Here is a 22,760-nt window from a genome sequence, read left to right as displayed (position 1 = left end):
AATTTATAACGCCGAATAAAACCTATTTAAAACATCTCACCTAAAACCCTTTAGCAGAACCCCGCGCGAAACCATTCAACCATGTCACGCGCTCATTATATCTGCTATAAACTGGAAATTTTTCTTTCAAATGACATTCCGGGTACCGATCTTAAAGTTAAACGTCAAGGGCATAGAAAATACGTTTCATTTAATCTTAACGTTTGGGAAAACTTATGGACATTTTCCGATGAAATTGACACATTCTTTAACTTGACAAAACCCCAACCCGATTTCATAGTTGGCTAACCGATTACGTAAAACTCGAAGGATTTATATGTCAAAGAGGTAAATTTATCGATTTACGGTCGTACGTGCGCGGAGCTAACGACAAGTATAATGTCTTGTACTCAACTTCAAACGGTTTTGCAATGTGTAAAACAAGCTGGGATCGGTTAAAAATTATTCGTTTAAGTCTTAATACGGAAATTCAGGAGAGAAAAAACTGTTACCAGTGTATGAAAAAATGTATCATAGACGAATTAACCGAGATTCTAATGTCGTTAACGGGATCCTGTGAAAATACAGCTTGCCACTTTCAATTTACTCATGACATTACGTGCCTTCCCGTAGCTTCGCATTGGTCTGAAAGGCTTGAGGCTAATGTGAAAAGAGCTCTTCCTCTGGTCAATTATCAAAAGACTTAATAATTTTAACGAAAACTACCCACATTGTTCTTTAAACATACATAATTTATTTCACGCAATAGTTCAAGATGTAAATGAAATAATTACAGAATTTTTGTTTTAATAAAATTGTATAAATTTACGAATTGGGTTCATTTATTTTTTAATACAAGTTAAAAGGTCAAAGCGCGCGGCCATAAATAACACTATAAGAAGGTCTATTACGATCCTGAAAATCCAGGGGGATTAGGCGGTGTCAAGCGATTAGAAAAAAGTTTGCCCTTAATTCCAAAGACAAAAATTAAAAAATGGTTATTGACGCAAGACCCCAATACGTTGCATAGAGACAGAAAGCTTAAATTTGCTCGTACACCGACATACGTGACGTCACTGAATGAAATTCATCAAATGGATTTAATAGTTTTGGACGAGTTGAAACCGGATTATAATTATATTTTATTTAGCATTGACGTTTTATCGCGCTTTTTATCCGCGTTACCTTTGAAAACAAAGAGCGGGAAAGACGTTCTACATGCGATTAAAAAATTCACAAAATTAATAAACCCATGAAAATTAATACGGATCAAGGGAAGGAATTTCTTAATAAGACCGTACAGGATTATTTAAAAAAGAACCATATAAAATATTTCGTAAGTTACGGGGACATAAAATGCGGAATTATAGAACGCGCAAATAGAACTTTCAAGAATAAAATTTACCGTTTAATAACTAAAACCAAGAAACCAAATTTCATTAAGGATTTATCGAAAATTGTTAGATCGTATAATAACAGTGTACACAGGTCAACCGGGTTCAAACCGAGTGAAGTAACTGTTGACAATGAGCATTTAGTTTGGAAAAATCTTTATGGTAAAAAAGCAATTAGGGAAAAAGCTAAATTCAAAGTCGGTGAACGTGTTCGATTAACAAAAGCCCCGAAAGCGTTTAATAAAGGCTACAATGGATACTGGTCGAAGGAAGTGTTTACTATTAAAAGAGTAATTAATAGGCCTCGGCCTGTTTACGTCATACAAGATAAAAATAAACAAGTCATCTTGGGTTCATTCTATCCCGAAGAACTACAAAAGATTCTACCATGAATACTAATCAGCTTGATGAAATTTTGAAATGTGATTATAGAACGCGGCAATTTTATATTGGCACATTCGCCAAAGACGCGATTCCCAAAAAACCGCCGAAACAGAAAACGTATTGTTTTATTATAAATACGGACGATTCGACGGAACCAGGTTCTCATTGGGTCGCTGTGTTTATTGAATCGGGAAAGGGAGAATTTTTCTGTTCGTTTGGAAATTCACATGTTACGTATAATTTTAACTTGGGTCATTAGCTAAAAGTGGGTATATAATAAAAATATTATCCAACCGATTGACTCGGAAACATGCGGTGCGCATTGTTTATTTTATATCGTATATAAATGTTCGGGGTATACTCATAGAGAAATATTAGATGTGTATAATGATACTCTATATATCAATGACATAATCTCGTTATGGAATATGTGTCTGCATTTAATGAATCACGAAAATAAATATTTTAATCAATAAATTTTTTATTGTATCAATCTTTCCATTTTTTAAAAGGGCTTAATGCGCGGCGTCTGTTTTTATGTGTCGGATAAGGTTTGCGAACATTTATTCTCCTCTTCACGTGCTTTTCATTCGTTTGTAAATCTTTATCCGAAAATGGTAGAGACACAGCCTCCGATAAATTCTCCACGCTTTCAGCTGATGGCCTATACGTTGGGTCGTTGTCTCGTGTAGTACCCGTCGCGCCTTCAGACGTATTGAAGAGGTTCCTTATGTTACTGGTACTTTCGGAACGGCGTGGTGTACTACTTGAAAGAGGATCAAACTCTCGGCGGAGTGATTCATGGACGGCTGCGGCAATATCAGGCGTTGACCCCGCTATCAAATGATCTGGTAGAAACGCCGGGACTGGGGGAGTAGGTCGAAGAGGGGGTCTCGGTTCCGCGTGTAGATAAACTGGAATCGGATCTGGAGAAATCAACGTAGTACTGGGTGAAACGAGGGAACCGCGAGAGTTATTTATCGGAGAATTTGTTTGTGTAGCTACGGGCTGTATCATCTGCGCCGGTGCGAGAAGAGGAGCTAACGTATTCGATGGAGGACGCATCGGTGGGGGCTCTAAACGAACGGTGGATACTCCTTCAAATTCATTAATTTTAAAGTACCTTTGAAGCAAAGCTAAATACTCTCGTATCGTATCCTCCCCACTCCCTACTTTAATCAGTTTATTTATGATACTTTTCATTTGATTTTGAATAATGTCTATTAATTTGGCCGTATCGCTAAAATAGCTATCAGCGGGGACTAAACCGAATTTTTTCATCGATTAATAATACGGTTAAGAACCACGGGAATTAATGAACCGATAATTGCACCCCAGAATCCGCCTCGCTGAGATATTAGAATTTTTCGACGGTTTAAGTCGGTTAAATTTTTACGAGCAAGTTTTCTGATGCACGCTTTATAGCGCTGTAATATTTTTTTCCTATTTGCGCCTACAGGTAGCGCACCCGGGTAATATTAAGACAAATATTAGAAATAGAGTTTAATTGTTCGGGACTAGCGTTTTTAATTAAAAATTTGCGCTGACTGGGGGAAGCTTTTTTAATGATCGTTAAATAAGGTTTAAGTTCCCGTATCGCTCGTGGCCAAGTCATCTTACGTAATGAAACAATTTTATAAATACATTCAAATTTATTCAAAAAAACACAAAGAATTTATACAATGAAAACATTTTCAAAATTTTTTTAATAGAATATATTTAGCAGAATGAATTTTTTTAAACCCGTCACCATTACTCTTGAAAAGTTATCATTGGGCCCTCTTCAAATAAGCAATTTGTTCGCACTTTGAAATGTTCTGGTGTTTCTTGATTTAAGTATAAAACAATATTAGAATAGGGTCGGGAAGCAGTTACATTATTGTACACAGTACTTAGAAAATTTGGGTTATTAGGATATACTTGTCGACTGAGACATTTAATCTGACTAGGATCACGCGGACTCTTAAATAGAACAATATACGATGAGTTCAAGCTAATATCGCGAGCCGCTCGACCTTGACCAAAAACATTTTGGGTTAAGAATAATATAGTTAAATTTAAGTGGTGACTACCAACACGAAATAATTCCGAAACGTACGCGTTATTTAAACAACTTTGAGAGAGATCGTCGAGAACAAGCAAGTTATTTATAGAACTATCAAATATTTCTTCCGGTTTCTCACTTAATAAACCCTGATGAAACTCGATATCAGGTATAATTTTTTTAAGCTCATTGAATTTTTCTGACCAAATATTATAACAATAAATGATTCGCTCGGGAGGTTTCTCGAACAGCGTGTGTCGATTGTTTAAAAGCCGAAAAGTCCAAACTGTTTTTCCGCATCGACTCGGTCCACTGATGAGGAACGTGGTCCGTGATTTAAACTTGAGCCGCGTTACTGACATTTTTGTAACCGAAGGGAATACTGGTACCGTCGCTCTTGAAGATCCGCTTGTTAGACGTAAATCCAACGAGATTTTCAGCTGGTTTTTGGAATAGCTGCCCCGTTTTTAAACGTTTCACGTTAAATGGGACTTCGACGCTGTATTTCAATTGTTGGTTGCGTGTAGCGAGGTCCTTCAAAGCTTCAAAGTTGACAATTGACTGATTTTTTTAGTCAACGTAATGCCTTTAAGTTTAGTGACAATCTTTCCAGATTCGAATAAAATTGAATAGGCTTTACATATCAAGGAAACAAAGGCTTTTATATTTTCATTGGGATACTGGTTAGCCAATGTACCTAGGGTAGTCCATAGCGGAATATTTAAGTCTTTACTCATATAAAGAAAAGCAGAGTCAGTATCGACGTAATTTAAATTAGGACCAATTTGAGCCATTAATTTGTATAATTTAATACGGCCGTAACTAGCTACAAACGCGCCTATCGTTGGTTACCGTTTCCGATAAGTTGGAACGTAGTCTTCCCGAAAACGAGTGGTGACTAAGGCTATATCATCGTCTAGTAGTTTAAAATCCGTTAATTCTTTGGTTTTATCCGCCAAAATTTCGACTAATTCCTTATAAGAATTAATAAAAACACTTTGGCCTCGATTTAAATTAATGGAATTTTTGCCCCGCCGACTGTTTAGACTAAGTTTTCCAATAGCCTTTAAAGCGGGATTATCGGTTATATCGTCTAACTCTAAATCTAACCCGTCAATTTCATTAAAGTCTCGTAAATAATTAAGTTTTTGTTCTTATGTAATTATATCTTTTCGATACGACGAATTTTGAACTTTGATTTTGTAAAAAAGCCGAATATAGTCATCGAATAGCGGACAATCTTTATCGAATGTATTTTTATAATGGTGTACTTCGTGAATGTTCATAATTTTGTAACCGTATTCTATCGCTAGATAAAACTCGGGGGTGGTCCACACGTCGGTTATGCTACGCTCTCGATCAGTATGGGTACATTCGAAACATTGTTCAGCTGCACATTTGTAGCAGAGAGTATAATAAATTTTACTATTAATTTTAGCTGAGAGAATAGGGAGGTTTAAATTGGTAGGTGGCAGCACCGTAGCTTTAATAAGACCAAAATAAGCGTTAACGGAAAAATTAAAGTTACAAGTTATAATTTCGGGGCTCGATTTTGGATATTTATAGGAACTCATCTGGACGGAAGGGTACATGCTATTAAAATCCACGACTTTGATTGGTCGATCGGGAGTGGCTTCGGCGTAAATTACAAAGTTTTCGACCCTCCCCCCGCGAATGGCGTCTCTCGCTCCTATCGGTTTGGTAAAGGGTAGGGAATCGCAAAAACTCCCAATTGCTGGGTCTTCTACTAACTCATCATACTCGTGTTCCCATATACTAATAAACTGTGCATTAGGCTTTTCCTTTTTTAAAAAATTTTCGCGGTCGAGGGTTTTGAGATAAATATTTAATTTATAATCTTTTAACTGTTTATCGTAAGCCTGGTGGTCAGTGTGCAGTGGGCATTTATGGTAATGGCAGCCGTAAAATTCGGCAATTATTTCGGGCGAGGAACAATAACCGTCTAAGCGATAGGGATAAATGACATGTTCGCCACCTAGCGATCGCGCCGTTTGAAATTTCACGTTGAGTTTTTTTTCCAAATAAGCTAACCATTTTAGGGCCTTGACACTATGCCGTTTCCTATAACCCGTCCCCGGAACTATCGCGATAGTGTTTGGTTCGACAAATCTACTAAGGAATACATTTGGGACGTCTCCCGGTAATGTTATAGCGTTTGACCCTAACAAATCAAAATCGACTGTTTTTAAAAATAAATTTCTAAAACTATCGAATCCTTTCTGTAAAAGTTTAACGTCATCGATCGCGTATTCGGTTAAAACTTTATTTAGATCAAAAACGACGTAACGTTGGGAATCGTACCATTGATTAAATTCTACGATTTCCTCGTCCGTAAATTTGACGATACCAAAATATTCTTTCTCGGGGAGGGCGCCGATGTAATCTAAATTGTCTTCCGTAGCGAATGAATAACAAAAATAACCTTTCTTTTGGACAATCTTAAAAGTTTTCGAGAAATTTCGAAGGGCTGTAGGTAGGAACATGTAACTATCGATAAAGGCTATTTTAAATTGAGCGAGAAACATACCCAAGGCTTTGGAACCGGTATAAATTATCTCTGGTTTTATTTTTCGTTTTAATAGACCATTAAGAATAAGGAGCATATCGAAACCACTCCCGAAATGGCTAATTAATATGACGTTTTCAAAGACCGGCCTCGTAACCGTATCTCTTTTCCGACCATTAACTGTCACCTGGCATGCTAATAAATAATCTAGGAAATTTTGAACGCAATCAAAGCCGTGAAATTGCCGGTAATCATAATTGGTCGAAAATGGCGCTTCTTGCATCGCGGAAATGATTAAAATGGGTCTAATTGCAGTGTCAGTCGTTATGGTCTCAAAATCAAAATAACATAGTCGTTTCTCATTTGATTTTATTTCTAATGGGCGGACGTGACAATCGTTTTTGGGATGCTCGATTTTGCAAAAAGCGCATTTGTTGTCGCAATTATGATTACCTTCATAGTCTTTCCCGCAATTTAAACAGCGACTTAAAACCTGACAGGTTCCTAGTTCTACGTGTTGGGAGAAACAATTTGGTCCGGCAAAATACCGATTACAGTCATTACAACAAGTAGCCTGTTCTAAACTAGGGTGGAATTCCGGGCCACGACACCGGCGACATTTAAGATTGGGTCCGCAGTCGTGACTTTTTTTCTTTGTTTTTGTATAAAAGGACTAGACAAAATTTACAATAAAATTTTGCCCCAAACATGGCCGAAAAAGATCGTACGACGTGGGTGTGGTCTTTAATTTTTAAGAGGATTTTTTTTTCTTTGAAAGGTCCAATAAACACTATATTTTGGAATCAGTTAATGTCTATTATTTCAACGGGACCTTCGGGAACCCCCGCTAGGGCGTGTAATTTTTTAGCTTCAATTTCTTGTTCGGGCTTTTGCCCATTTCTAATTGTCTTTAATTGGTATTCGTTAAAACTAGCACCCTGTCCTTAACTTTTCAAATGCTGATAGTCGGCCAAAACTCTTCCCACCGCCAGGGCTCTCGTAAAACATAAATTGTCCGTATTTCTAATGGGGATAAATGTGTTACCCTGGTTGATATACTGATCTAAACATTCATAGCTTCTTGTTCTAACGCTGCGAGGGGGACCTCTCATAGGGGTATCTTGAAGAAATATTAGGTCAAATCGGAGAGGTGAATCTAGATTAATGGTTTTTACGGAATGGGCTACCTTTTCAATCCCCGTTAAAATTCTCTCAGCTGTCAACTCATTGATATTCATTAATTGGAAATTTATTGATCCGTGCAGCTCATCGGAAATTACCACCACCCTGACGCGCGTGTAGCCTAAGTTATCGGCCGTAATTCTATCTAATATTGGTTACTGATATCCGCGTGGTTTAATTGGTCTAAATTTTTAAAATTACACTCGAATAGCATAGATTTACACCTATACTTTCGAGAAGAACTGGCAATGATTTTATGTATTGAGTAAAAATTTTTAGGGTTGAAACGGGTGCTAAGATCGAGGGCCATGGTGTTTTTAAAGTCCTGCGTAAATATTTAATACGGTTTGAATCGTTGTCGCGACGTCGTAAACTTCGCCGGAATTCTGCAAGTTTAATAGTTTTTCGTAGTGACGTCCACGGTTCTTGTAAACTAGAACTTCACCTCTCCTGCCCACTAGAATTTCAACCTTCTCGTTTCTTAGTTGAAAATCACCTTCTTCATAAACTATCTGTTCTAGATACTCTTTTAACTCCCACGCCGAATCTAGTTTGATGCAAACGCCGTCTTTCGTCGCGGTTGGCCGATCGCTATTTTTGACGTAACGCCTTACGTCTAAATTTTTGAAACTTACAATTTTTATCCCGAAATTTTTATGGCGGGAAAACTCTACGACTATATCCGTCCAGCCGTCGTCTACTGGTTTAGATGGACCGGCTTGAGATGGACCTGGTTGAGATGGACCTGGCTTGGATAGGGTTCTTTTGGGTGGCGCATCAACTGGTTTGAATGGCGATTGTTTCGAAGGGCTATCGAGTACCTCGTGGCATGCTAAATCTATGATATCAAGTTGAATCTTCGGGGTGTCTACTTCGAAACGAGTTTTCTTAATATTTACTTTATTTCCGAAATCTAATCGACGACGGATCTTATTGACCTGGGAGCAGGGGGGTGTTTCGGATTGGTTCTAAAAATTAAACTAAATTAAATGGTGTAAAAAATAGACTGAATTAATAAACTATTACTTTGCGATCAAACTCCATCGTGCCAGAATAATTTCCTAACAATAAACGGTCATTTAAAAAAGGTAATTCCCCAAATTTTAAAATGTACTTACAATTTCGTCAAAGTCAAATGCAAGTTGTGAAATAAATGCAAATAAAGCGCGTCCCTCTATTTATAGTCGCAAAATCCCCTAGCGGGACGCTTAGGAACTTCTATAACACATGCTAATTTATCTAACGCTTTTTATTAATACATGCGTAATTTTTCGTAATAAACAAAAATCCCCTAGCGGGACGCTTAGGAACTTCTATAACACATGCTAATTTTCATAACGGTTTTAGGTACTCGTAATTTTTCGTAACGGTTTTTTATATCAACATGCGGTAAATTGTTAGGAAACTCCATTTTCTAATGGTTTTGTAATAATTTTTACGTACTCTATTAACGCAACGGTTTTTTAAAATAAATCAATGTTTTCTCGAGAAAAATTCCATACACGAACCTAACCTCGAGCTATAGAAATAGTAAATCAAATATTTAGGTTAAGATTGCCGGGTATAAAAGGCGTGATTTTTCATGTTTTATCACATTTCATTCCTGAACTACAATGTAAGTTGTAAAACGTCTTATTACGAATCTTTTCAACAAAAATTTAAAAATTTAGGGCCTCCAACACTACGGCAGACTTTATTAAAATAGTGAAGGGGAGAGGACGCGGAAGTAATGTACTTTTTATAATATACTGTAACTATTAAATTATTAAATTATAGGAGAAAACGCGGACCTAGGACCGGTTCGAAGTAATTATTTTCTATTTTTTATTATACTTTTATAAAAAAAATTCTAACAATAGGACCCGACACGTTGCCACTACCCTCCACGCCTTCGGACCCACCAACGCCCGGGAACTCCCCAACGCCCTCGAACTCTCCCACTATTCCATATCGGGAGATATTGATAAAGCCGACGTTGTCGGCGGAAATGCGAGTACTGGACTTGAGGAAAGGTAATTCGTTAAATATATTTTAATACGTAAAATTATAATATGAATTTTTTCTAGCGCCGGGGATCAAAATCATCGTGGAAGGGGGTAATATATTCAACATGTTTTATTATATTAGCAACTAATTTATGTAATTTTAGGTGGCGCCCTTAAAATTTTAATTTAAAATAAACTGTTTATATTTATTTTTGTCTCTTTCTTAAGCTTAACGCACGTTAGTTGTATCATATAAACCATTTTCATACAGATTGGTTAAAACGTACCATTCCTAATAAACCTTAACTTGTTAATCAAGGCTTACAATTTCCCGCGCTTTTCTAACCGTCTTCAGAACACATGTTCAATTCGCGCCAAAAACGATTTGTTAACCATATAGCTATCAGGTCAATTACCCCTAACGGTTAATAATAAAGTTACAATTTTTTGCCATATATTAATATTCATAAGTGTACATTAATAAACCTAAAGAGTTTAACCACTTGTTGATTTATGCACGTGACGCTTACACTTTCCCGCCAAAAATTAATAGTCAAACATATAATAAACAAGTGTAACTACGAGTTGATCCTTACACACATGTTAAATTCCCAAAATACTATCCATATAACAGGTCAATGACCCCTAACGGTAATCCACCTAGATAAACAATACCACGCTCATTAATATTCACCCTTTTTAAAACACTTGCTTACCTACTCTAGTTGATTGACAGGTCGACTAATTAACACCTGTTAATCCCATTAATTATTCAGGTCAGGCGCGCGTGAAACGCGCCGGAGGGGGGGTCGGCAACGCGATTCCCCGCTTCTTTCCCCCAGTCACGCAGCTGTGGACGCGTGGGGGAAAGCACGGTGCGCCCCCCACGCGTATCCAGGAAGAGAAGGGTTAACTACTCGTTTTAAATAAACTGAAAAACGAGCTTGGCAGGATTCGAACCTGGAATCTTCTGCTCCGTAGGCAGACGCGTTATCCATTGCGCCACAAGCCCATGCAGTAACCATATGACGGAACACCAAATAATAGAAGCGTTTTAAAAAAACGTTATAAACGAGCTTGACTGGATCCGAACCTGTAATCTTCTGCTCCGTAGGCAGACGCGTTATCCGTTGCGCCACAAGCCCACGCAGTTTACATATGATGGAAAACCAAAAAATAGAACCGTTTTAAATAAATTGAAAAAACGACCCTGCCAGGTTTTGAACCTGGAATCTTCAGCTCCGTAGGCAGACGCTTTACCCGTTGCGCCACAAACCCTTGCTGTTAACATATGAAGGAAAACCAAATAATAGAAGCGTTTTAAATAAATTGAAAAAAAAAGAGATTGCTAGGATTCGAACTTGGAACCTTCTGTTCCGTAGGCAGACGCGTTATCCATTGCGCCACAAGCCCATGCAGTAACACTATGACGGAACACCAAATAATAGAAGCGTTTTAAATAATGTGAAGAAACGAGCCTGCCAGGATTCGAACCTGGAATCTTCTGCTCCGTAGGCAGATGCGTTATCCATTACGCCACAAGCCCATGCAGTAACAATATGACGGAAAACCAAATAATAGAAGCGTATTAAATACACTGAAAAAACCAACTTGCCAGGATTTGAACCTGGTATCTTCTGCTCCGTAGGCAGACGCGTTATCCATTGCGCCACAAGCCCTTAAAGTAACAATATGATGGAAAACCAAATAACAGAAGCGTTTTAAATAATGTGAAGAACCAGCCTGCAAGGACTCGAACCTGGAATCTTCTGCTCCGTAGGCAGACGCGTTATCCGTTGCGCCACAAGCCCACGCAGTAACAGTATGACGGAACACCAAATAATAGAAGCGTTTTAAAAAAACGTTATAAACGAGCTAGCTAGGATTTGAACCTGTAATCTTCTGCTCCGTAGGCAGACGCGTTATCCGTTGCGCCACAAGACCACGCAGTAATAAAATGATGAAAAACCAAATAATAGAAGCGTTTTAAAAAAACGTTAAAAACGAGCTTGCCAGGATTCGATCCTGTAATCTTCTGCTCCGTAGGCAGACGCGTTATCCATGGCGCCACAAGCCCATGCAGTAACAATATGACGGAACACCAAATAATAGAAGCGTTTTAAATAATGTGAAGAAACGAGCCTGCAAGGACTCGAACCTGGAATCTTCTGCTCCGTAGGCAGACGCGTTATCCGTTGCGCCACAAGCCCACGCAGTTAACATATGATGGAAAACCAAATAATAGAAGCGTATTTAATACACTGAAAAAACCAACTTGCCTGGATTTGAACCTCGAATCTTCTGCTCCGTAGGCAGACGCGTTATCCATTGCGCCACAAGCCCATGCAGTAACAATATGATGGAAAACCAAATAACAGAAGCGTTTTAAATAATGTGAAGAACGAGCCTGCAAGGACTCGAACCTGGAATCTTCTGCTCCGTATCAGACGCGTTATCCGTTGCGCCACAAGCCCACGCAGTTAACATATGATGGAAAACCAAATAATAGAAGCGTATAAAATAATGTGAAGAAACGAGCCTGCCAGGACTCGAACCTCGAATCTTCTGCTCCGTAGGCAGACGCGTTATCCATTGCGCCACAAGCCCATGCAGTAACAATATGACGGAACACCAAATAATAGAAGCGTTTTAAAAAAACGTTGTAAACGAGCTTGCCAGGATTCGAACCTGTAATCTTCTGCTCCGTAGGCAGACGCGTTATCCGTTGCGCCACAAGCCCACGCAGTTAACATATAATGGAAAACCAAATAATAGAAGCGTATAAAATAATGTGAAGAAACGAGCCTGCCAGGACTCTAACCTGGATTCTTTGCTCCGTAGGCAGACGCGTTATCCATTGCGCCACAAGCCCTTGCAGTAGCAATATGATGGAACACCAAATAATAGAACCGCTTAAATAAACTTTAAAAAGTGCTTGCCAGGATTCGAACCTGTAATATTCTGCTCCGTAGGCTGACGCATTATCCGTTGCGCCACAAGCCCACGCAGTAACCAGATGATGGAAAACCAAATAATAGAGGCATTTTAAATAAACGGAAAAAACGAGCCTGCCAGGACTCGAACCTGGAATCTACTGCTCCGTAGGCAGACCCGTTATCCATTGCGCCACAAGCCCCTGCAGCGACAATATGATGAAAACCAAATAATAGAAGCGTTTTAAATAAACTTTAATACGAGCTTGCCAGGATTCGAACCTGGAATCTTCTGCTCCGTAGGCAGACGCGTTATCCGTTGCACCACAAACCCTTGCAGTTAAAACATGATGGAAAACCAAATAATAGAAGCGTTTTAAATAAACTTTCAAAACGAGTTTGCCAGGATTCGAATCTGTTATCTTGTGCTCCGTAGGCAGACGCGTTATAAGTAGTTTACCCCCCTATTCCTGGATACGCGAGGGGGGCGCAGCGTGCTTTCCCCCACGCGTCCCCAGCTGCGTGACGGGGGGGAATGAAGCGGGGAATCGCGATTCCGCCCCCCCTCGGGCGCGTGTCACGCGCGCGTGACCTGAATAATTAATGAGATTAACAGGTGTTAATTAGTTGACCTGTCAATCAACTAGAGTAGGTAAGCAAGTGTTTTAAAAAGGGTGAATATTAATGAGCGTGGTATTGTTTAACTAGGTGGATTACCGTTATGGGTCACACTGGTATACTTGAAACATCCCTCTAAAATTGATCTTGTAAAGGTTTTAAACAATTTTCTTAAATTATTACCCTAACATTTTATCTGTTATGTGTTAAGTAGTAACAATTCTAAAAGTATTTATTTCTCTATTGACTTTTGATATATGGCATTGTTGTATATGACGAATATGTATAGTTTTCTTGATGGGTGAATTAAAAAAAAAACGCGTCTGCCTACGGAGCAGAAGATTCCAGGTTCGAATCCTGGCGAGCTCGTTTTAAAGTTTATTTAAAACGCTTCTATTATATGGTTTTTCATCATTTGGTTACTGCGTGGGCTTGTGGTGCAACGGATAACGCGTCTGCCTACGAAGCAGAAGATAACAGATTCGAAACCTGGCAGACTAGTTTTAAAAGTTTATTTAAAACGCTTCTATTATTTGGTTTTCCATCATATATTATCTGCAAGGGTTTGTGGCGCAACGGGAAACGCGTCCGCCTACGGAGCAGAAGATTCCAGGTTCGAATTCTGGCAAGCTCGTTCTTAAGGTTTTTTAAAACGCTTCTATTATTTTATGTTCCATCAAAACGTAACTGCAAGGGCTTGTAGCCCAACGGATAACGCGTCTGCCTACGGAGCTGAAGATTCCAGGTTCGAACCCTGGCAAGATCGTTTTTTCAGTTTATTTAAAACATTTCTATTATTTGGTTTTTCATCATACAGTTACTGCAAGGGCTTGTAGCGCAACGGATAACGCGTCTGCCTACGGAGCAGAAGGTTCCAAGTTCGAATCCTAGCAACCACTTTTTTTCAATTTATTTAAAACGTATCTATTATTTGGTTTTCCATCTTATTTTAAATGCAAGGGATTGTGGCGCAATGGATAACGCGTCTGCCTACGGAGCAGAAGATTCCAGGTTCGAATCCTGGCAAGCTCGTTTTTAAAGTTTATTTAAAACGCTTCTATTATTTGGTTTTTCATCATCTGGTTACTGCGTGGGCTTGTGGCGCAATGGATAACGCGTCTGCCTACGGAGCAGAAGATTACAGGTTCGAATCCTGGGAAGCTTGTTTATAACGTTTTTTTAAAACGCTTCTATTATTTGGTGTTCCGTCATATTGTCACTGCGTTGGCTTGTGGCGCAACGGATAACGTGTCTGCCTACGGAGCAGAAGATTCCAGATTCCAGGTTCGAGTCCTGGCAGGTTCGTTTCTTCACATTATTTAAAACGCTTCTATTATTTGGTGTTCCGTCATAATGTTACTGCATGGGCTTGTGGCGCAATGGATAACGCGTCTGCCTACGGAGCAGAAGATTACAGGTTCGAATCCTGGCAAGCTCGTTTTTAACGTTTTTTTAAAACGCTTCTATTATTTGGTTTTTCATCATTTTCTTACTGCGTGGTCTTGTGGCGCAACGGATAACGCGTCTGCCTACGGAGCAGAAGATTACAGGTTCGAATCCTTGCATGCTCGTTCTTCACATTATTTAAAACGCTTCTATTATTTGGTGTTCCGTCATATTGTTACTGCATGGGCTTGTGGTGCAATGGATAACGCGTCTGCCTACGGAGTAGAAGGTTCCAAGTTCAAATCCTGGGAAGTTGGTTTTTTCAGTTTATTTAAAACGCTTCTATTATTTTGTTTTCCATCATATGTTAACTGCGTGGGCTTGTGGCGCAACGGATAACGCGTCTGCCTACGGAGCAGATGATAACAGGTTCGAATCCTGGCAAGCTCGTTTATAACGTTTATTTAAAACGCTTCTATTATTTGGTTTTCCGTCATAAACTAACTGCAAGGGTTTGTGGCGCAACGGATAACTCGTCTGCCTACGGAGCAGAAGATTCCAGGTTCGAATCCTGGCAAGCTCGTTTTTAAAGTTTATTTAAAACGCTTCTTTTATTTTATGTTCTATCAAAACGTTACTGCAAGGGCTTGTGGCGCAATGGATAACGCGTCTGCCTACGGAGCACAAGATAACAGATTCGAATCCTGGCAAACTCGTTTTAAAAGTTTATTTAAAACGCTTCTATTATTTGGTTTTCCATCATATTTTAACTGCAAGGGTTTGTGGCGCAACGGATAACGCGTCTGCCTACGGAGCAGAAGATTCCAGGTTCGAATCCTGGCAAGCTCATTTTTAAAGTTTATTTAAAACGCTTCCATTATTTTATGTTCTATCAAAACGTTACTGCAAGGGCTTGTGGCGCAATGTATAACAGTAGTTTACCCCCCTATTCCTGGATACGCGAGGGGGGCGCAGCGTGCTTTCCCCCACGCGTCCCCAGCTGCGTGACGGGGGGGAATGAAGCGGGGAATCGCGATTCCGCCCCCCCTCGGGCGCGTGTCACGCGCGCGTGACCTGAATAATTAATGAGATTAACAGGTGTTAATTAGTTGACCTGTCAATCAACTAGAGTAGGTAAGCAAGTGTTTTAAAAAGGGTGAATATTAATGAGCGTGGTATTGTTTAACTAGGTGGATTACCGTTATGGGTCATTGACCTGTTAGATAGTAACATGTGTTTAGGATCATCAAGTAGTTATATTATATGTTTGAATATTAATTTTTGGCGGGAAAGTGTAAGCGTCGATCAACAAGTGGTTAAACTCTTTAGGTTTATTACATGTTTGACATGATTTTGGCGGGGAAACGGGTAAAGTTTGTACTCTATTACATGTTTGTATCTTTATAATTAACCGTTAGAGCTAATTGACCTGGTAGCTATATGGTTGTTAAAGTTTTGGCGCGAATTTAACATGCGTTTATGATGATGTAAGCGCGAAAATGAACAAGTGGAGGGGGATAAAGTTTGTATTTACTAGTATAAACGTTTGCATGGTTTAATTACCTGACAACGGTTAGGAAGCGTCTTTGGGATTATGGACCCGAACAAGTGATCTCTTTTAGTGGATGTTATATGGTTGAGCTTTTAGCATTTTGGCGAGAAAATTATTTAACATGTTCTGAAGACGGTTAGCGTGGAAGTATTACCTGTCAAGACATCAATGTTAGGAAGCGTCTTAAGTAATCTTAAGAAGTAAATATTAATGAGTTTTATAAGCTATGTTTTAACGTTAGGAAGCGTGGTAAAAATGATTCACTTTTAATGACTGAACATAACGGGATAAAGCTTGTATCGTGTTATAACCTGTCATTCGTGGTCATCTTTATAGTGTCCCACCAGGGGTGTCTCATTGGGTAACAAGTTGTCCCTATATGGTTCGTTAATGATTATAGCCGCGTCACGTGATCATCTTATTTACGGTAATTGAAATGGGTCTTCCATAAAGATTGCTGGTGAAAGTTTAACATTTGTCAATGCTTCACCACTAGACTGGTATCTTTGGATTCGGGTAGAAGTTTCAAATATAAGTCACCCCTAATACGGGCACATTTTTAACGGTTTTTAGGTTATTAATCTTTATGCACATAAAAAGTATAGACTCTTAAACGCGCCTTCCCGAAGCGCGGTAAAAATGATTCATATTTACAACACACAACGGGGTAAAGTTTGTAGGCTGGTTTCGAGTGGTCTCTCTTTTAGCGGTTGTTAGTCATTTTTGGCTGGAAAATTCATGTGTTTTGGCCGCCATCTTTAATGATTCATATTCAAACGGGTTCTGTGTATTGAAAAGGGTGTCCATGTCTGTTATTTTTAGGAAATTTGCCATATATACTTTAGATCAAGTTTGTTTTTAAACAAGTTGTCCCTAAAGGATTTTTATATATATTAACATGAAACGTCACATTAAAAGTCGGTAGATGGCTTGGGCCTAGCTGATTATTATTATGACATTGTAAATGCATCAAAAACTATATATTACCGTCACTTAACCTTTAAAAACGACGCGCGGGAAAGTTTGTGAAGTAATTAGGGAGTGGATATTTCAAGTTTTTTAAACATAGTCAATACGTTAATAACGGGATAAAGATATTTGATAGGGGTTAAATCAACAAGTGGTCTTAAAAGGAAATATTAATCAGTTTGATAAGCGTTGTTTTATTAACCGTTAGGAAGCCCGATAAAAATGACAAAGGCTTAATATAAGTTTGTAATTCTCTTTTAGCTGTTATTAAATGAACTCTTAGTAATTTGTAAAATTCACGTGATTTGGCCGCCATCTTTAATGTTGCATATTCAAACGGATAGGGTGGCAATCTTTGTTATTGTTTTAGGAAATTTACCATATTTACGTCAATTTTTTAACGCTTTTTAAACAAGTTGTTCCTAACGGATTTTTATATCGTTACGTACCTAGATGACTTGAACTTGATTATTATGACATATGTATCATATATTACCGTCACGTAACTTTTAATAACGACGCAAGGGAAAGCTTTCTAATTTATATTGAATACATTGCCACTATACGAAATATTTACATAAATTAAACAAGGTCGGTTGCTTATTTGAATAAAATTGATAATAAAACTTTTTTACAAAACTCAAAAATGAATAATACAATGTTATAAAATAATTTTCAACTCTGAACCTGAAATTAAATGTGTTTGTCAAATTGTTATCACTTTTCTAAATTATCTTATATCCTTCTATGTTTAAAATAAAAAACTCTGATTTAAATTTAAGACTTTATTTATATTTTACAACATTTGTTGTTGACACAAAGGAACTATCGTTAATAACATTTAACACGCTATCAATAAAAACCACTAACTCGTCTATCGCCTTTAAGAATCCAGTTTTTGGGGGTCGTTCCAAATGCATTTCGTGAGAATTTTGCTCTTTTTGAAAATATCTCATTCTTTGTGCAATCAAATCCATTTCAAGTTGACGATTCATTTTTTTCAATTCTTTATTTATATGTTTAATCAGTTCATAGTCCTTGTTTTCTTTATAAGTCATTATTCCACAACAAAAACAAAGCGAAACTAGTTTGTATAAAACGCGATGTGGTTAGTTCAGTACAGGTCGGACACAAAGGAATCTGATTACCGCTAACTATCTCTCTACGCCGTTAGAGCTCCTCTGATTACCGCGAACTATATCTCTCTCCACGGCGTTAGCGCTCCTTTAAAGGAATGCTTTTTTCTCCGCGTTTATCTCCATTTTTAACGCTGTGATTTATTTAGAACAGGTGTTGAGCGGAGAATCCCCCGTTGCTATGGTGACCTCGGCGCGACGTTTATTTGAGTATCAACAAACTTAGCAAATAACCTCGCATGGTTTAAATGTTCTCCACTTAAATATACGTCGCTATCTATGGATATTTTCATTCGGATACATGATTACCTGATATGAAAACTGTACAAGTTTCAATTTTGGTTTAGTTGTCCCAAACAGGGGAAACCATTTTCGTGTAAAGTTAATCTAACAATGCCTCACGTACATAAATCGTTTACGTATACATTGTTTTATATTACGGTACCATCGGTCTGGTCTAATAAGAAATCGAACATGTTTTGTTCGCGAAAGATAAGGAGAATGAGATTAAGAAACTATCATTTTTAATATTACCACTTCTATAATGAACTAAGGTAGTGCTTTGGGGTCCATACCGTTACTTAAACAAGTCGCTCCTATATGAACTTTTAAACGGTTATTCGTGTTAAACGTGTACATTGCATAAAACATTTACGACAACATATAACCAGTCGAACATGTCTGCGATTATTTATAATTTTGCGTTAGTTTATCAATAATATCGTGTATATAAATTATAGTATTAAGAACTATATTTGTATTGAGCCGTTATAAATGTCGTAAAAATCTTTAATATTTAAATCTATCGTTAACTAGCTGTATATTATTCCGTGTTTACCAAGCGGCACGAGGAATGTTTACGTAGCGGTTTAATAGACTTTAACATGTACGGTCCGTTAATTTTCGTAAGTGGTAGCGAAATTATGGAAGGGGCCACTACGTGAAAGAACGCTCATTCAATTTGTGAACCTTTAAAATGAGTTTAAAGGTAAAATAGTGGTAGCAGATATGGGCTTATAGTAATATTTACAGATTCTATTTAGATTTTAGAGTGGCATTGCCATTTCTCACCACTAGGGGTAAATTGAACTCTTATAAACGTTCGTTGTTTATTAAAGGACATTATAGTATTGCCAGCATTAAAGGACATTATAGTATGGCCATTTCTCACCACTAGGGGTAAATTGAACTCTTATAAACGTAACAAATAACGAACGTTACTTAATTCGTTGACCGAGGGTATTAAAGAGCATTATAGTTTCACCACCAGGGGTAAATTAAGAACTTAGTGGCAGCACACACTACCCTGATTGTAACGACTGCGTTATTAATGTAAGCAATGTTTAAATACTTGACCAACGAATGTTCCTGTATGTTAGTTTAATGTTGATATTTCGGTTAATAATGCAGTAAAAAAGCTAAGCCTAACAAATACGTTGTCGTCAAAACTCGGACCAAAGCTATAACTTGTTTTTCTGTTATAATCTCCCGCGTATTAATTTGGTAATAATAATGGTTAAACGTATTTTATAGCGTCATATGAAATAACGGGCGGAAATAACTTACTGGCAGGTGTTTTCGGTAACGAGTTTAGGGTGAACCCTACGAAGCAAGAATTACATATTTCATTTTACGGAACAAAATTGGACGACAGTTGGATAATGAGTGATATGGAAAATGACGAACCGTGTACGGAACTATTAAAAAGTATAAATATATTGAAAAAAAAGAAACGAAAACTTCAAGCGGAATATATAGCAGCGAGAATAGAACTTGAAAGTCTCCTTCCTACGATACGAAAGGAGCATTCGTACGAGTCTTTAAAAATGTTTTCGGAACAAGAAAGATTATTAAGTTTTAAAAACTGGGTTAAATATGGAACCGAAGAGTTGGCCGCCTGGGGATTTTATTCGCTCAAGAACGACTCGAGTGTTAAATGCCCTTTTTGTGGAATGGTGGTTGAGGATTGGAAAGATGAAGACATACCGTTAATAGTTCATTGTCGTTCAATTCCCTTGTGTCCATTTATTCGAGGATGCCAAGTTGGAAATGTAACAATATTACAAAAGTCGTAAACATATTTTAATTTCAAAGTGTAACGAAAAATATTATAATAAAGTATCAATGTAAAAAAAAATGTATCCGAGTTTTTTAATACCGCCTTTACATTAAATTTTAAGTGTTAAACTGTAAGTGTTCTAAAAAATCATTGTTAGTTTACTTTAATTAAAAAGTACTTTTATACGGTCCCCTTAAAATGTTATTAAAAAATAACAATGAATTCAATAGAAAGAACGTTTATTCACAATTTCTTTACAACGGTTTTAATATTAGGAATTTGATTAGTTTCACAATATTCTTGAAAATAAATCAAAGCATCCATTTGCTTTTCAGTCGGCAATTTGAATTCGGCTGGCAGGTTAGATGTAGTTGACTCGGTTGATTCCATTGTGGCACCGCGCTTTTTACATGCCACAATAAGTTCGTTAAGATAATCGATAATTTTATCATCTGACATTTCCTCTTGCTCGGTATAATGGAGAGATTCACTCGCCTCACAATCACACGCTAGATCCGATTCTTCTTTCATTGTATTACACGATAAATGAGTCATTAAATGTTGTTTGAAACCTCTCACAGACTGGTATCGTTCCTCACATATCCAGCATTTCTTTGGTACTCTAAGCGGGGACATCTTTCTCTTTCCCATAGCGGCTGGCTTATGAAAACCACAACGCATCTATGAAAATTATTTCACGACTTGTGACGTAGTTTATATCACGTGATCTGTTGAAAAAAAGTTGAAAGCTGAAGGAAGCCTACAGAATTGAAAAAACTGAAACTAAATCTCCAAATGGATTTTCCAATGGAGTCACGAAATGCTTTTGGAAATACTGGGTACTTAAAGGCGACGAATTAGGTACATTCATAGCGACGGCGATAGTAAAATATCCAAGTGTGATCCCGAGTTTGGTAATTGCTAGGATGCTTGGATAACGCCGCCATCTTTAGTTACGTTAGCTTAATAAAATTAACCACCTGCACATTAAAACCGTTACGAAAATTAAACCAAAATGGTTTGCAACGAAATAGAAACAGCTGCTAGAGTTTCCAACGCGTCCCGCTAGGGGTTATAAAATGTCAGAGTAGTTACATTTACACTTTCAGTTACGTTAGTTTAATAAAATTAACCACCTGCACATTATTCTTAAAACCAACGCGTCCCCCTAGGGGGTTTTAGGTAGTATATATATCCTTAAGTCGCCCGAATCTCGGAATCCTGACCCTAGTGAGCCTTCCCGGAGTAACAAAAATGTAAGTTTCTATAGGTGTTTTTTTATTGTTACAAATACTTAGTTTTTTCTTCTAGGGAATCGTTTGTAGCCGTACACATTCTTTTTGCCATGATTTGGCCTAAAAATAAATATACGTCATCAAAACGATTTTTAGTAAAAGAGGTAATTTTTTTAAGTTTTATATAGTAATTAGTATAGTATTTATTGTAATAGTTAGTGTAGGGAGCTGTTGGCAGGGCGTGTAACCCGGCCACCTAAATTAATGGCTTCAAAAGTCGTTTGATGACTTCGGCCTATGGTGGTGCCTTGGGTAATAGCCTAGTTGATTATTATTATTATTATATTTAAAGTTCCATATAAATCTTACAGATTGGATACAAAACTTCGGATGGTCGCGAAGACCTCATTGTTTTTCGAACACCGGCTGCTCAAAATTATTCGGGGGATACAAACCGCAAAATGAACGCGATTAGCAACCATGTCAATAAGCTTCCCAGGGCTCAGGGACAATACGATATTGAGGCCGTCGATCGCAATGTTTTAAATATAACGCGACTGGCCGAATACGTTATTGTCAAAGAAAGGCAAACGAAAGAGTACCTGGGAAACTTTATCGACTTAGATCGAATAATTGTGGCCACGAGATTCGAGTGTCCTAATTTCCCCGAATTAGAGCTAGAGCCGGGATAATTTCACCACCATTTTAACAACGACCATACGCGGTATGAATCAATGATCACCATCTTTTGTCGAGGAAAATATATAGTATTTCTTAGAGAGAGAGAGAGAGAGAGAGAGAGAGAGAGAGAGAGAGAGAGAGAGAGAGAGAGAGAGAGAGAGAGAGAGAGAGAGAGAGAGAGAGAGAGAGAGAGAGAGAGAGAGAGAGTTGAGTTTCAACAGCATTTAATCAAATAGACAATATACATATTTTTACAATCGGTTGAATTTCGATATCTCTAAGTTACGGTGCGGTATTTAATAGTTTTACAAAGTTTGGGTAAGTGAGATTAATAATTACAAAATAATAAAAAATTGTGTTATTTAAATGACGACCACGAGGGGTTCAATATGATTGACAATTTAAAATTAAATAAAGAAGTATCATATTCGGGAGTGGATGATTTTGAATATTTAAAAAATTAAGAGTTAGGAACGGCGGTATTACAGAGAATCGATATATTATGAGCTATGCGTTTGATATGCAAAAATAAGGTGATGAAAGAATCAACAATATTCAAATAAATTAGAGCGCGTATACACAAGTAGTTTAATTGTTTCATTAACGTTCTCAGAGACAGGTGGGACTGGGAATTAGGGAGGAAGAAAATTTTGAAGATTTCGAGCAGTTACGCCCCAGGTGGCCTCGAAAGCCGGT

General features: G+C 37.8%; 1 protein-coding gene and 9 non-coding genes across 10 annotated transcripts; 5 read left to right on the top strand and 5 right to left on the bottom strand.

Moving 5' to 3' along the window:
* Positions 1-10,434: 10,434 nt before the first annotated feature.
* On the bottom strand, positions 10,435-10,507 carry TRNAR-ACG (transfer RNA arginine (anticodon ACG)). Its single transcript has one exon. It is a non-coding gene; the product is annotated as a tRNA-Arg (tRNA).
* Positions 10,508-10,968: 461 nt separating this feature from the next.
* TRNAR-ACG (transfer RNA arginine (anticodon ACG)) lies at positions 10,969-11,041 on the bottom strand. Its single transcript has one exon. It is a non-coding gene; the product is annotated as a tRNA-Arg (tRNA).
* A 988-nt stretch (positions 11,042-12,029) lies between these two features.
* Positions 12,030-12,102, bottom strand: TRNAR-ACG (transfer RNA arginine (anticodon ACG)). The gene has a single exon. It is a non-coding gene; the product is annotated as a tRNA-Arg (tRNA).
* Positions 12,103-12,162: 60 nt separating this feature from the next.
* On the bottom strand, positions 12,163-12,235 carry TRNAR-ACG (transfer RNA arginine (anticodon ACG)). Its single transcript has one exon. It is a non-coding gene; the product is annotated as a tRNA-Arg (tRNA).
* Positions 12,236-12,689: 454 nt separating this feature from the next.
* Positions 12,690-12,762, bottom strand: TRNAR-ACG (transfer RNA arginine (anticodon ACG)). Its single transcript has one exon. It is a non-coding gene; the product is annotated as a tRNA-Arg (tRNA).
* A 1,243-nt stretch (positions 12,763-14,005) lies between these two features.
* On the top strand, positions 14,006-14,078 carry TRNAR-ACG (transfer RNA arginine (anticodon ACG)). The gene has a single exon. It is a non-coding gene; the product is annotated as a tRNA-Arg (tRNA).
* Positions 14,079-14,411: 333 nt separating this feature from the next.
* Positions 14,412-14,484, top strand: TRNAR-ACG (transfer RNA arginine (anticodon ACG)). The gene has a single exon. It is a non-coding gene; the product is annotated as a tRNA-Arg (tRNA).
* A 458-nt stretch (positions 14,485-14,942) lies between these two features.
* On the top strand, positions 14,943-15,015 carry TRNAR-ACG (transfer RNA arginine (anticodon ACG)). Its single transcript has one exon. It is a non-coding gene; the product is annotated as a tRNA-Arg (tRNA).
* A 193-nt stretch (positions 15,016-15,208) lies between these two features.
* TRNAR-ACG (transfer RNA arginine (anticodon ACG)) lies at positions 15,209-15,281 on the top strand. Its single transcript has one exon. It is a non-coding gene; the product is annotated as a tRNA-Arg (tRNA).
* Positions 15,282-21,279: 5,998 nt separating this feature from the next.
* Positions 21,280-22,075, top strand: LOC149949654 (uncharacterized). Its single transcript, XM_090169447.1, has 3 exons — positions 21,280-21,404; positions 21,460-21,547; positions 21,755-22,075. Coding segments are annotated over exons 1-3 (411 nt in total). The 5' UTR covers positions 21,280-21,402.
* The last annotated feature ends 685 nt before the right edge of the window (positions 22,076-22,760 follow it).

The sequence above is a fragment of the Leiobunum rupestre genome, chromosome 3 (genome assembly GCF_980474605.1).
Source record: "Leiobunum rupestre chromosome 3, qqLeiRupe1.1.hap1, whole genome shotgun sequence".
In the NCBI taxonomy this organism is placed as follows: Eukaryota; Metazoa; Arthropoda; class Arachnida; order Opiliones; family Sclerosomatidae; genus Leiobunum; species Leiobunum rupestre.
This window is presented reverse-complemented; position numbering and strand designations above follow the sequence as displayed.

Excerpts from the sequence above, each read along its gene's own strand:
- LOC149949654 (XM_090169447.1), top strand. Across the intron at positions 21,548-21,754 it reads AACGATTTTTAGTAAAAGAG|ATTGGATACAAAACTTCGGA; the intron begins GTAATTTTTTTA and ends TAAATCTTACAG.